Source organism: Dufourea novaeangliae, unplaced genomic scaffold (genome assembly GCF_001272555.1).
Source record: "Dufourea novaeangliae isolate 0120121106 unplaced genomic scaffold, ASM127255v1 scaffold346, whole genome shotgun sequence".
Lineage (NCBI taxonomy): Eukaryota > Metazoa > Arthropoda > Insecta > Hymenoptera > Halictidae > Dufourea > Dufourea novaeangliae.
Genome location: NW_015374227.1, coordinates 38,617 through 51,808, shown reverse-complemented (window position 1 = coordinate 51,808; position 13,192 = coordinate 38,617). Strand labels below are relative to the sequence as shown.

The window sequence follows — 13,192 nt, the reverse complement described above, 5'->3', positions numbered from 1 at the left end:
TGGAAATGAGTCCAAATACGACATCATTCGGATTATTTTCAATAATATATCATTTTCATCCGCAACATTACGTATGAGTAACAATTGTTCAATTACACTCGAATTTGGACGCATTTTAATAGGGAGAATCTCTTCAATTCATTCATGACATTTTCATTAAAATATATTGCAAATTGTAAAAGTTTAAATTTTCATTCGTGCGTCATTCCTTATCTCATCTACGTCTGTTTACATTGTATGACGATGGGTCGGTCGCTAGCCTTGGACGTTCGGCGAGAATCCAAATCTCGCCACGAGTCGTAGGACGTAGCTATTCCATCGTTCTCCTCACGAGTAGAATTGCATGCGGGACATGAGGCAACAGCGTCAGAATATGGATACTATCCGGCAACACTGTCTTCGCATAGCAAATACACAATTCCAACTTGATGATAACAGGGAACAAAATTTATTTGTCTGTAGTGCCGTTAGATGTCGTATTATCAATCGGTTCCAAATATCGATGTTTGGATACACGTGCAATTGAGTTGGACACATAGTACTGTTAGTACGTCTGTTCATTACATTGCGTTTCTACTTATTGCTTGCAGGAATACACGCGTTTTAGATGAATCTTCAAATTCGATTTTGTCGAAAACTAACCGTTGGATTAAAAAATGTTATTGTATATTTTCGACTTATTTTTGTACGTAGAATCACTCCTCTCCCAGGTTGTACCACCCGTCCTGCCACAACCTGTGTATATCAAACATTGTGTATCGACGATATAAACAATATTTTTGCGAATATCCCGTAAACTACGGCCGTGCGCCGGTAACGTGTATAGGGAAACATTGTTCAGAATGATGACGTTGACCTTTGTATCTTATCCTATCTTTCTGTAAATAATTACTAAATAATATGAGTACCTTCCATTCGATAGTACAAATTTAGTTATATTCTGCATGCGAATTTGACAGATTCTTCCATTATAATATGTTGTACATAATTATTTCAAATACTTTACAGTGCGCGCAGTAGACGGTGACAAAGGAATAAATAATAAAGTAACGTACAGCATCACTCAAGGCCCGCGATACTTATTCGACATAGACGCAAGTTCCGGTTTAGTATTTACCAGGGCGCAACTAGACAGAGAAGCGGAAGAAAACGCGGAAGGTGCATTTGTATTGGAAATTACAGTGAGGGAAGTGTCGAAAACAGTACCTGCACCATCAGTGTCGACTGAAGTTACTATTATTCTTACGGACGTTAACGACGAGACCCCGAGATTCCGAAGTTCACGATACCGCGCCGAGATAAATGAAAACGCGCCATACAATACTCCGGTTAATTTCATCGGAGATGCGATACCGGAAGCCTACGATCATGACCTGGTGAGAAACCGACGTTATTTTTGAAACTCCCTTTTTCTTAAGGAGTGTAAATTATAGGGGTTCGTTCAAACTAGACTATGTTACACTATGAATATTGAAGTAATTCTCGCGAAGTAATTAGGTGCTAGTTTATTATTGGATCATTTATCTGAACACATCGGGAAACGAAAGAGTTCGAATAATATGATAATTTATACATAAAGATCGCAGGAAAACACATAAGTTCCTTTTTGTTGATTTTTTTTCTTATTTCTGTGTTACCTGGTAGCTAAAAAAAGAGTACTTTAATATAACATAGTTGAGATGGGAATCAACCTGTCCAATGAAACAGGGGAGAAATTCGATAAGTCCAAGTGAAACAGGAGAATAAGTCCATGAACAACTTCATATTGAAATCTCAATTTGAAAAGTTAAATAATAATGTAAGATTAATCCAAGAAGTGAATATTTGAAAAAATAGTTAACGGGGACCAGAGCTGATAAGTACACAAAGTTTCGTAAAACAGAACCAGAAGCATAACTATATCTTTATATAATCTTATATTTTATGAATTTATATTGTAAATATTTAAATGTAATTTAAATTAACCACGAAGATGTAACAGTTGTGATTTCAGTTCGTTACCATTATAGAAATCAATTTATACTGCAGACATTTTATGTAAATTGAATACATAGATAAACGTCATCCGATCGAATAAAGTATAATAAAGAGAATTTAAAAACATTGGTTTTTTCAAATGAATGTAAACGTAGAAGTAATAATAAAGAAAGTTTATAAGTAGAACTGCTTTCGTATTAGTATTGTATATTCTTTCTTGTTATTCGAGCTTACATAATGAAAACAGTCTACTACATCATATTTTAATCCAGATTCCTGTTCCTGTTTGAAATTATGTACATATAGGAAAGATTTATTTAAAAAAAAGTAATTCAAGTCGTATTTACCATTTACAAAGTACCGTTTCTGTTGTAAAATCTTCGAATCTGCTTTCTAAATTCTTTGATTACATAATATCATTGCGTAAAAAACGGTACACTGGTACTTAATTAAGTAGAATCAATGACTGTGAAGATTTTAGTCTGATTTTCTTTTTTCTTTAGTATTGGATACTTTCCCTTGTAAAATCCCTCGACGTAATTCATAAAAATGGCAATAACATTATTTGGCTATATCATATTTAATATTAATAATAGAGGACATTCGAGTAATAAAAATATTTTTTTCAGGGAACGAATGGTACCTTTAGAATATTTATCGACGGTGACGATGGAATATTTGACGTGACACCATCAAGAGGAATTAATGAAGCTCCTTTCTTAATACGTGTAAAAAATTCTAGTAAACTCGATTTTGAGTCGAAATCAGGTACTTTAGCAATTACTTTACATTTCCGTATTCATTATCGTCCAAAATTTTGGTGCACCTTCCACCCTTTCAGAAGCATATTTCACAAATGGTATTTACCATATGACTGAAATCTTCATCCTAAATCATACTTAAACAATTCCTTCTTCATATGAAGAAGATTTATTTATTCAAGCAGCAAAGGGATAGATACTTCAAACTTTTTAGTGACAATGTATCTTTTTCTGTTCATGTTTTATAAAGTACTTAAACTGTATTTCATTTTTAACCCTTGAAGGAACAGATGATCTTTAACAGACTGCGCAATCTGTAAACTACCAGGTATTTCTAAAATGGAATCACCTAAAATCTATTTAATGTTACATTGTAATAAGAGTACTTGTAAGCTGCTACTACATATTAAACGAATACTGTACAAATTTCTATCATTTTGTCATTCCTTAAAATATGTTGCCTCTTAAGGCAGGTTCAGACATGTGCAACAGCGAGCACGAATACGCGCAACCAAAACCCCGTATAATTCAGGCCTTCCTTGCGCGTAGACTCATTAAAATCGACCCTCTCAAGAGTTTTTATCAACGCGCGTTGTTCACGACCATGGTCTGACAAGGCACACGCGAGCACCGAGCATTGCAGAACACTCTTGAAAGGGTCGATTTTACATGAGTCTACGCGCAAGAAAGGCTCGAGTTATACGGGATTTCGGCTGCGCGTGTTAGTGTTCGCTGTTCCACGTGTCTAGATCTGCCTTTAGATGTTTGCACAAAGATTTTCACATGTCCGGTCAAGGATTGAAAACAATAAATTACATTCAATTTATCATTAATTAAACTTTTTATCTGTAATAAGTACTATGTATCCACGTACAAATAACTCATCTGACTACTTGTCACCTCCATGTCCACTCGAAAACAACCTCCTAGAGTTCCACTCTCAATAGAAGAAGTGGCAGTTGTTAGAAAATTGTTCTTCCAATTGGATCTACCATAAAGAGGACTCCAACTTCTCGACACCGATTTTAATGCAACTTTTAGGACATGTAGTACGTTTCTTTCTTTTCACAATCATCCCCCGTGATCCCCCAGATACTCAATAATTTTTTAGTTATTAATTTTTGGATATTTCCTCGTCACTTTAATGAAAATCATGTTTTGATGATTATTGAAAAAATGTTGACCGATCGTTCCCAGATGTAGCGTCCAGGCAACGTTCATGGTTTCTATCGTGGCGGTCAATGTTCAAATATGTCCCAAACACAAACTCTTCAGAAGAGACGTATTTGAACTTTATTTATCACGAATTATCGGGCAACATAACTTGTAGGTAATTAAGTCGCGCGGAAAATTTCAAAAGTAAATAGCTTAAAAACTTTTTAGTTTCTAACCTTATATGGGAGGGGGATTTGTAAAAACGAAGGAGCTTGCTATATGCCCTAAAAAATTAATCACAATCGACGAACTGAAGTTGAAGCCTTCTCGTATGTTTTACTGTGAACAGTATGAACGATAAAAGCTTAGTTTACAGAATGTTCTGTGGATATTATCGATCTACAATAACTAATCTATTATTCTTGGATTCACATTTTAGAGGTTAATTTTACGTTAATTGCAAAGGAAGTCGTGCAAGTGAAACCGAAATACAGTATCGTACCGGTGACGGTGTTCGTAAAAGATCAAAATGACAACTATCCAGAGTTCACGGAAAACATCTATGAGGTCTCAATTCCGGAAAATTGCGCTGTCGGAACTACAGTAGCCTGGGTTCAAGCACTCGATGAGGACAGTGGCAATTTTGGAACTCGAGGAATTAGATACACACACTTAGGAGGCAGCATTGGGCACGCGTAAGCTCAAGGAATATTAAGTAACATATATTCAAGAAAGATTAAACTTATGTTTCATATTCGATTTTTTAACTGCAGGCTAACAATGGATCCTTTCACTGGTGTAATCACAGTTAAAGAACTGGGTCCGAGTTTCGATCGAGAACTAGTCTCCCGACATTATTTAACTGTTGAGGCAAGGGACGATCTTGGTAAAGGTAACCGTAATACAGCCCAACTGATTGTGAACGTGAACGATGTGAATGACAACGCGCCTGTATTTTTGCAAAATAAATATGAGGCTGTACTATTGGAAAATGAAGATAATTTCGAATCATCGTTAATCGTTGAAGCTTTTGACATCGATTTAAATGGTTTGTAAATCCATTTTTGTGATTATTTACTATGTCGTAGATAACTAAAATTCGATAAATTATAAAAGTGAATATTTATTATTCGGTATACATCATGTAACAAGTGTTTTTATTGCTTAATTACTAGAGAACTATAACTGCTCGATTATAGTAGATTCTTTCATAACCGATCCCTACGGACCAAACTCTTCGTGAATAAACGACTGGCCGGTTAATTCGATTTATAAAGTTAATATAAATAAGAACTAACACTAATGACCATTTAAACAATGTTCAATATGTTAAGAAGCACATTTAGCATTTATGTATTACATACCAAGGCCTTGGCAAATTTTATTATGTACTTCAAAAATAAATCCGAAAAATGTATCAACTGTTTTTCCGCTAGATTACTTAACGAAAATATGGCTGGTTAAAGTGGAACCGGATAAGGAGCCGTCTACTACACTTTGAAATTAGTTACATAAATATTAAGAATTTCAATGCAAGCAATATAACTTTACACATAAAAGTTCAGAAAGTAACATCAATGACGTTCCATTTTTCTATTGTTTAAGATGAAACCTATGAATATTTCTGCAAAGTACAATTCATTTTTAAATTACAGCTGTTAGTTATATACAGGTTGTGTCAAAATAGCATCGACTCCCGTAAATGAGGGGTTCCTGAGATGATTTGGAACAACTTTTTCCTTAGTGAAAATGTTATCCCAGGCTTTGTTAACGAGATATTAATGATAAATCCCGACCAATCAGAGCGCGAGTCTGCCGACCGAGTTTCCGCGGTAGCGTTGGTTACGCGCTGCGATTAATAACCAACGATACCGCGGGAGCTCAGCCGGCAAACTCGCGCTTTGATTAGTCGGGGTTTTTCGTTAATATCTCGTCAACAAAGCCACGGATAACATTTTCGCTAAGGAAAAAATTGTTTTAAATCATCCCAGGAACCCCTCATTTCCGGGAGTTGAAACTATTTTGGGATACCCTGTATAGCAATAACCTTTAGACTAATGAGTTGAATAAATAACTTTTTTCAGGTACCAAGAACAGCCAAGTAATCTACGCCCTCGTAGCGGGGGAATTTTCACGAAATTTCAGCATCGATCCGAAACGCGGTACCATTGTCCCAACAACACCACTAGATTACGAAGCATTACCTATCAGTCAAGGACACAAAGAAACGTCCGTGCGCCCATTGAGATTGACAGTACGCGCCAGAGATGCGGGTACACCGAGTTTGAGTTCTGATGCGCCATTAATAATTTACCTCAAGGACATTAACGACAACGCACCCGCCTTCGAAAGAACGTTGTACAAGAGAAGCATACCTGAAGATTTAGCTGGTGGTACCAGCGTGGTTCAGGTACATATGTATACATGGTATATGAAAGCCGTAGTACAAGCAAAGGAGAGTCGTTTCCCCATGCAAAGAAGAATTCACGATATGAAATACATTTTTTGTACACAAAGTATGGATTTGAACAAATGGATTTTGGAAATTTTACGAATATGACACTATTTCTATAGCACTCATTATTTTTATGGATTTTATGTATTCTCGGTGATAGAATACGTATAAAATAGTAAATATTAACAATTTATAACTCAGGAAATTCAGTAATTCAAAGTTAACCCTGAGATAAGCTGGAGTATCGAAAAACATTTGTCTTACCTGCAAACATCCATTAGGACTAGTCTCTTAAGCTTCCATTACGATATACTTGTATTTTATAGAAAATATTGAAACAGATTATTTTTATCATGAATATATGTGCAGGGTGTCATGTAATTGGTGGTGCAACCGGATGAGGGGTATTTTACGTGAAAAAATAAATCGAAAATATAGAATAAAATTTTTTTATTTGAGACTTTATTTTCGAGAAAAAGGACATTGAAAATTTATCCGAATCGTGTGTATTCGCCATGGTACTATGTGCTATCCAAGACTTATTCAATTGCACGCGTATCCAGCGAAGTTGGAAAATTGATTTTCTCGAAAACGAGGTCCCAAATGAAAAAATTTTATTCCATATTTTCGAGTTATTTTTTCATGTGGAATCACCCCGTAACCGGTTATACCACCAGTTACATAACTTACGTCTATGAACTGATAGTACAACCCGAGTAAATCGAAAACGTGGAATAACATGTTTTTATACGAAGCTTCATTTCTAAATAGGTCGATGTTTGTATTCATCAAGTCCTAATCGAGTATTGATCGACTGGGTCTAATAGATATCACTGTAAAGTATCTGCATTGCTGCCCATGTTCATCATATCAATTACTGAAGAATGAAAACGAAACAAAAACATTTTCTGCTCGAGAATTACTGTTACTTATTAATGTGAATATTGTTGAAAATAATAATTGTTTTTCTAGCAATATAATTCTGCTCAGGGTATTACAGTTCTATAAAGTTTCCTAGACTATTTTCTGTTTTGAATTGTTCGACTGCGACAATGTTTCTCTGCTTTAGCTGCTCCGTTACTATACGTAGCAATATGGATAGAATTATAGATATTTAGAATTTGTGCCAACAAATGCATGCTAATATATTGTTGCGTAGGCGCGGCATGACTTCCAATAAATAAAGACAATGTTTATAAAAAGGAAGAATTACTTATTTGAAGAGGAGGAGTACTTATCTTGACACGTCTTTTCCGTTCTACGGTCGTACCATGACTCTACTTTGTCCTTGCTTTGGGCGTCGTTACCAAAACGACGCTGCTACTCTCAAGTCTCTCGCTTTAACATTATATAATACCTGCTACCTATAGGGGAACACGTAACAATATGTAACTGATACGATTGTAAATCATGGCGTTGATAGTATTTATAAACTATAAAAGCAACGAAGATTAGTTTATCACGAGATCTGTTAAGTCGAGGCACACTTCGAATGCACGAGGCTTCGGTAAATTTCTGACGTCTACTTATTCGGACAGAAACCTTCATATAAAAAAAGTTTTGCCTGCATTTGTTACTACTTTTTCATGCAGAATCACTGCCTTCAGGTTGTACCACCAGTCAGAAATATCCTGTAATCACTCGACAATTATATGTATACTAAAGTTGAACATTTAAGAAAGGATTTCTATAAGATACATGTACATTTGAAATTATAATCTTTAAAACAAAGTCATGTACAAAAACATTTGCTAGCAATTTTGATATGCTTTCGATTAACGATAAAAATAAAGAATATTAAATTGCCAATGAGATGAAGCTTTTAAGCACAGTGTAAAGACATGAAGAAATGTACTGACTGTCTTTGAGTTGCTCGATTTTAGTACTCTGTTGGTGTAATACATTAAATCTTTTAGACATGATTTGATTAAAATTTCGTTTGTTATGTACATAAAAAAAGTTTTTGTTGCAGGTTAAAGCCTGGGACAAGGATTTATCACCGCCTAATAACAAATTAGTTTATAGGATACAAAGTGGTGCAGGTGATAAATTCGTAATTAGTCCCGAGTCGGGCGTGATTAGGGTTGCTCCAGGTTCCAATTTAGATCCAGATCTCACTTCCTCGAAAACTACGAGATATAGCCTAAATGTTTTTGCAATTGATAGCGGGACGGAAATTCAAAGGACAGCTGAAGTTCTTGTTAATATTACAATTGTGGACGTCAATAATAAGCCGCCAGTTTTCATCGATCCCGGTACTGTTACCATTCGCGAAAATACCCAGGCATGTATTTAGAAATCTTCTACTGAACCACTTTCAAATGTATTTTCTTATTAACCCTCGGACGGCAGTGTCTGGGTTCATTTTCATCCAGGATTGTAGAAACTGCACAAACTATTCCAGTTTAAAGAAACTCATTAAACTGTAGAGTTATTGATATTAGCATTGCATAAGAAGACGAAAATATTTTGAAGAAATTCGTTCCAAAACACTACTAAAGACAGATCAGTAGGGCCCTCTCTGGACTCAGATATTGTCATCCATACAATCATCAAAATCGTCTGCCTTTCGGGGGTATTATACGATATTTCTATGAATTTTAAAAAATGTAGTTCCTTTAACAAAGAGTATTTAATACAACATACTGGATGTCAACTATAAAAATTATTCACACTAATAAAAATTTACATCGATGTAACTATAAACATTTTTGATTATTCAACGAATACAAAATAAGTCAATTAAATATTTATTAGGGATAATGTTTCTTACTTTCACGTACAAAAGTTCCTATTATTATCATTTCTTTTTTGTTTATTCATATTATATTAACACATACGTTAACATTACATTATTTTATATTTGGTAAATAGGTAAAGACACTTACTGTTTTGTTAATATTTCACTCAAATGTTGCCGAATTTTCTATTTCACTTATTATACTACATACAACTCTATGTTTCATTTGTAAAATGGATTTAAAACGTTCCTCTCCTGATCATGTTACATAATCCGATTAACACTAGGTTTACAGGACGCGTCATTTCGACGCATTTCGAATCACTTCTGATCTCGAAATTCTCTATGTGGTATACCTGTCTCTACGGATTCGCGACAATTTGATGCTATCGTAAATTGAGTATTAAAAAAAATAAATTATTTTTTAAAGAAAATGTGCGGTTATGTAGGATTAGTATAACGTTAGTCTGTACTACCCGAAAATTTAATGTAGGATCAATACACAATGGACATGTACGTATTCGTACTTCGTACCATACATGTGTATATGAATTACGAATAGAAAATTAAATGAAAAGATTGAGTACATTTAATAAGGTTTTTATTAATATTTAATACGATAATGCTCTTGAAACAAAGAGTACATTTCTTTGAACTTCCTGCTTGCTTAAACTAGTAATGATACCAAATTATTCTAATTATTTATTAGGTTGGAGCGTACGTACATCGCATTGTTGCTAACGACCCAGACATTGCACCGATTTTACGTTATCGTATCGATCCGAATTCTTCTGAAGCAAGGAATGAAGAAGGGACATTAATTAAGATTCAAGAATATGATTATCTGTCCGCATTAGAATTAAATGCATTAGACGGTTTGCTTCGAGTAGTTAAGTTGTTAGATAGAGAAAGAGTAGAAACGATAAGACTGGGTCTCGTTGTTGAGGATTTAGCTGCAGTTAGAGGAATACAATCTGCTCTCGGTACAAGAATTTTTTGTTATTTATTCAGTGGAAATTGTTTCCATGCGAATTGTTGTTGTTGATAATATTTTAATGTTAATACAATTTCAGCTACGTTGTATATAATAATAGAGGATGAAAACGATAATAATCCAAGATTCCGGAGACCATTTTATAAACGGTCAGTGACAGAGAACAGTAAAAATGGCGTGAATATCGCTAATATTGTGGCTGATGACGCTGATAAGAATCGTAGCATTACTTACTCTCTGGAGAGTCCGAGAGAATTGGCAGATTTAGTACATCTTGATTCCGAAACGGGCGAAATGGTCATAGCGAATAAAATCGATAGGGAACTATATTCTTGGCTGAATCTGACAGTTAGAGCCATTGATTCAGGAATACCATCAAGGTAAAATCGTTTGTACCTTTAAATAAAACCTTTCCTCGACTGAGATCTTTCATTGGTAGAAAGCTTTTTTTTCTACAAAATTATATGACTAATAGTTTACATATTATTCGTTAAAAGTACAAGCGACAAAATTTTATAACAGAGGAGAGAAATATTTATCAATAAATAACGTTTATAGATCAAGTCTGTCGGAGGTTTACGTTCAGGTATTGGACGAAAATGATAATAATCCGTATTTCGTGACTGACATTAGTAATTTGACGGTGATGGAGAATTCTAAGATAGGCACGGAGATTGCGGTTATTCAAGCTGAAGATCCTGATAGTGGAGATTATGGAAAAATCACTTACCTACTCGATAGAATGTCGTCTCAAGTAAGTAATAAAATAAAAGAAATAAGAAAATCATGACAAATCAGTATTTATACACCTCATAAACCGAATATTTATTCAATTTATTCTTTAATAAATTTACTTACATTTTATTTATGAACTACTGACAAATCTTTATAATAATAGTTTAATCAAATTCTTTTTAACAGGGAACTTTTGCTATTCATCCTGAATACGGTACTTTGACAGTAGCAGATTCTATCGATTGGGAAACTAAACAAAGTTACGTTCTAGTAATTGAAGCATGGGATAACTATCAATTTGGTTACACAGCTGGCGAATCCAGGAACGCATTCAAACAAATTCAGTAAGCAAAATTATATTTTGTATTGTCTTACAGGGTCCTCTCGAATATCGTCCCGAACTCGGGTCCGCGCCGGAACAATCTTCTATGGCCAAATGCTTCAGATTCTCGTAATACGATTCTCGTAATAATTCTTCGTAAATACGTTCTTTGCCCAAAGCTCGAGTCTCGGCAACTCGGTTTGGAGTTTTCCGAACACAAAAAAGAACAAGCGAGTGAAATGTGAATGTATCAATGGTTACATTATAGTCGACCACACGGTCCGATTGTGTGTGTACTGTTTCGGCCAATAATAAAAATACGTGTGACTGAAGGTGATCCGGCTGCGTTTGATTCGTCGGCAGCTTTCTGGGCAGTCGCTGACGATTGAAGGCATCGACTAATCGTCGTCCATTTCCCCACTCCGTCCGTCAAGTACATCGAGCGCATGCTTTGTTGCCCGGCGTGCGAGACATCGCTAATGCAACGATGAACCTTTTTTATTTTTGATTCGTTGTTAATCAAACTTTCACTAGTATATTGGTGAGATTTTTCTGGTTAAAATAATACCTAATATGATTTATTTTGGATCATATTTACTCATGTAGAAACTGTTAATAGTTCATATTACTTCATTATCGATTCTGATGAATCATAAGTAAATATGACCCAAATTGCGTCGTGTTTGGTATGATTTTAATAAGAAATATTTCAGCAATATGTTCGTAGAAGTTTTATTAACAAAGAACTAAAAATAAGAAAGTTCTATCGTTGCATTATTGCTGTCACACCGACACTTGGGACTGTAATCTTTTTTAGACTCCCACCCTTCAGCCGTCGGTTCGTGAATAGTGATGGGACACCAAGCCGGATTCAAGTCGTTCAAGTCAGATGACATCACCGGACCTCGGCTCGCGGTGACAGTATCCAATCCCTATAAGCCTTCGGCGACCAACGCTCGCGTTACAATGTAACACACAGAACCAATCACCCATAAATAAAAACTTAAACTTTTACTCTTTCAGTGTACTTTCTTAAAAATGTTATGAATAAATGTACATTTTAAAGAAAGTACACTAAAAGGAGTAAAAGTTTAAATTTTTATTTATGGGTGATTCGTTCTGTGTGTTACATTGTAACCCGAGCGTTGGTTGCCGAAGGCTTATAGGGATTAGATACCGTCGCCGCGAGCCGAGGTCCGGTGATGTCATCTGACTTGAACGACTTGAATCCGGCTTGGTGTCCCATCACGAGTCGTAAATGGAAAACCGCCTCGGCGTGCCGGGACAACAAAGTATACGCTTGACAGGTTCCACCTCCCCCCCCCCCCCCCCCCAAGTGGAGGGGGAGGCGCCTGGACGATAATTGTGGAGAACAAGCCAGATATTCGAGATGACCGTGTATGTATATACAAAATGCAGAAGAAATTGTTAAAAAGATATTTGGTTTATATAACACACTGTGAATGAAAGATGTCTGAAACACGCGATTAATATAAAATGTACTCACACAGGAGTTCAGTTGTTGCTTCTCATATTTTATGGAAACGTCATCTTACATTATACATAAGACTTTGTCCTTCTACTATTTTTCTTTTTAATAAACGTTGAAATCCAAGCACCATAAAATGACTACTCCGAATCATATTAACACTAGAACTATCGAACACGTCAAAATGACGGATTGTGGATTTATTATTTTACCATTACTGAAATTATAATGTTGCTTTTGACGGTATTTATGTTGACTTTTAATTTACTACAGATTTTATTTTATGGTACATTATACTAGATTGTCTTATACATATATTCTGTATATTATTGTATTATACAATTTAATTTAGAATACATTCAATGCCGATAGTTCTAGTGTTCACAATTAAATATTTGAATTCTCTGTGAAAATATACAGGGTGTCCCAAAAATGTCCTCCGACCCGGAAATGGGGCACTCGGGGGGTGAATTGGAACAACTTTTTCCTTAGCATCAATGTAAACTGAGGCTTCGTTACCGAGATATTAACGAAAAACCGCGACCAATCAGAGCGCGAGTTTGC

General features: G+C 35.3%; 1 protein-coding gene across 1 annotated transcript in view; it reads left to right on the top strand.

The window, feature by feature from the left end:
- Positions 1–352: 352 nt before the first annotated feature.
- LOC107192400 (cadherin-23) overlaps positions 353–13,192 on the top strand; it is a 25,225-nt gene continuing 12,385 nt past the window's right edge. Inside the window, exons 1-11 of the mRNA XM_015581642.1 lie at positions 353–458; positions 1,009–1,376; positions 2,607–2,745; positions 4,333–4,588; positions 4,667–4,941; positions 5,978–6,303; positions 8,321–8,632; positions 9,798–10,071; positions 10,162–10,462; positions 10,641–10,836; positions 11,004–11,161. Coding sequence (XP_015437128.1) covers positions 353–458; positions 1,009–1,376; positions 2,607–2,745; positions 4,333–4,588; positions 4,667–4,941; positions 5,978–6,303; positions 8,321–8,632; positions 9,798–10,071; positions 10,162–10,462; positions 10,641–10,836; positions 11,004–11,161 — 2,711 coding nt within the window. The remainder of the gene's footprint in view (positions 459–1,008; positions 1,377–2,606; positions 2,746–4,332; positions 4,589–4,666; positions 4,942–5,977; positions 6,304–8,320; positions 8,633–9,797; positions 10,072–10,161; positions 10,463–10,640; positions 10,837–11,003; positions 11,162–13,192) is intronic.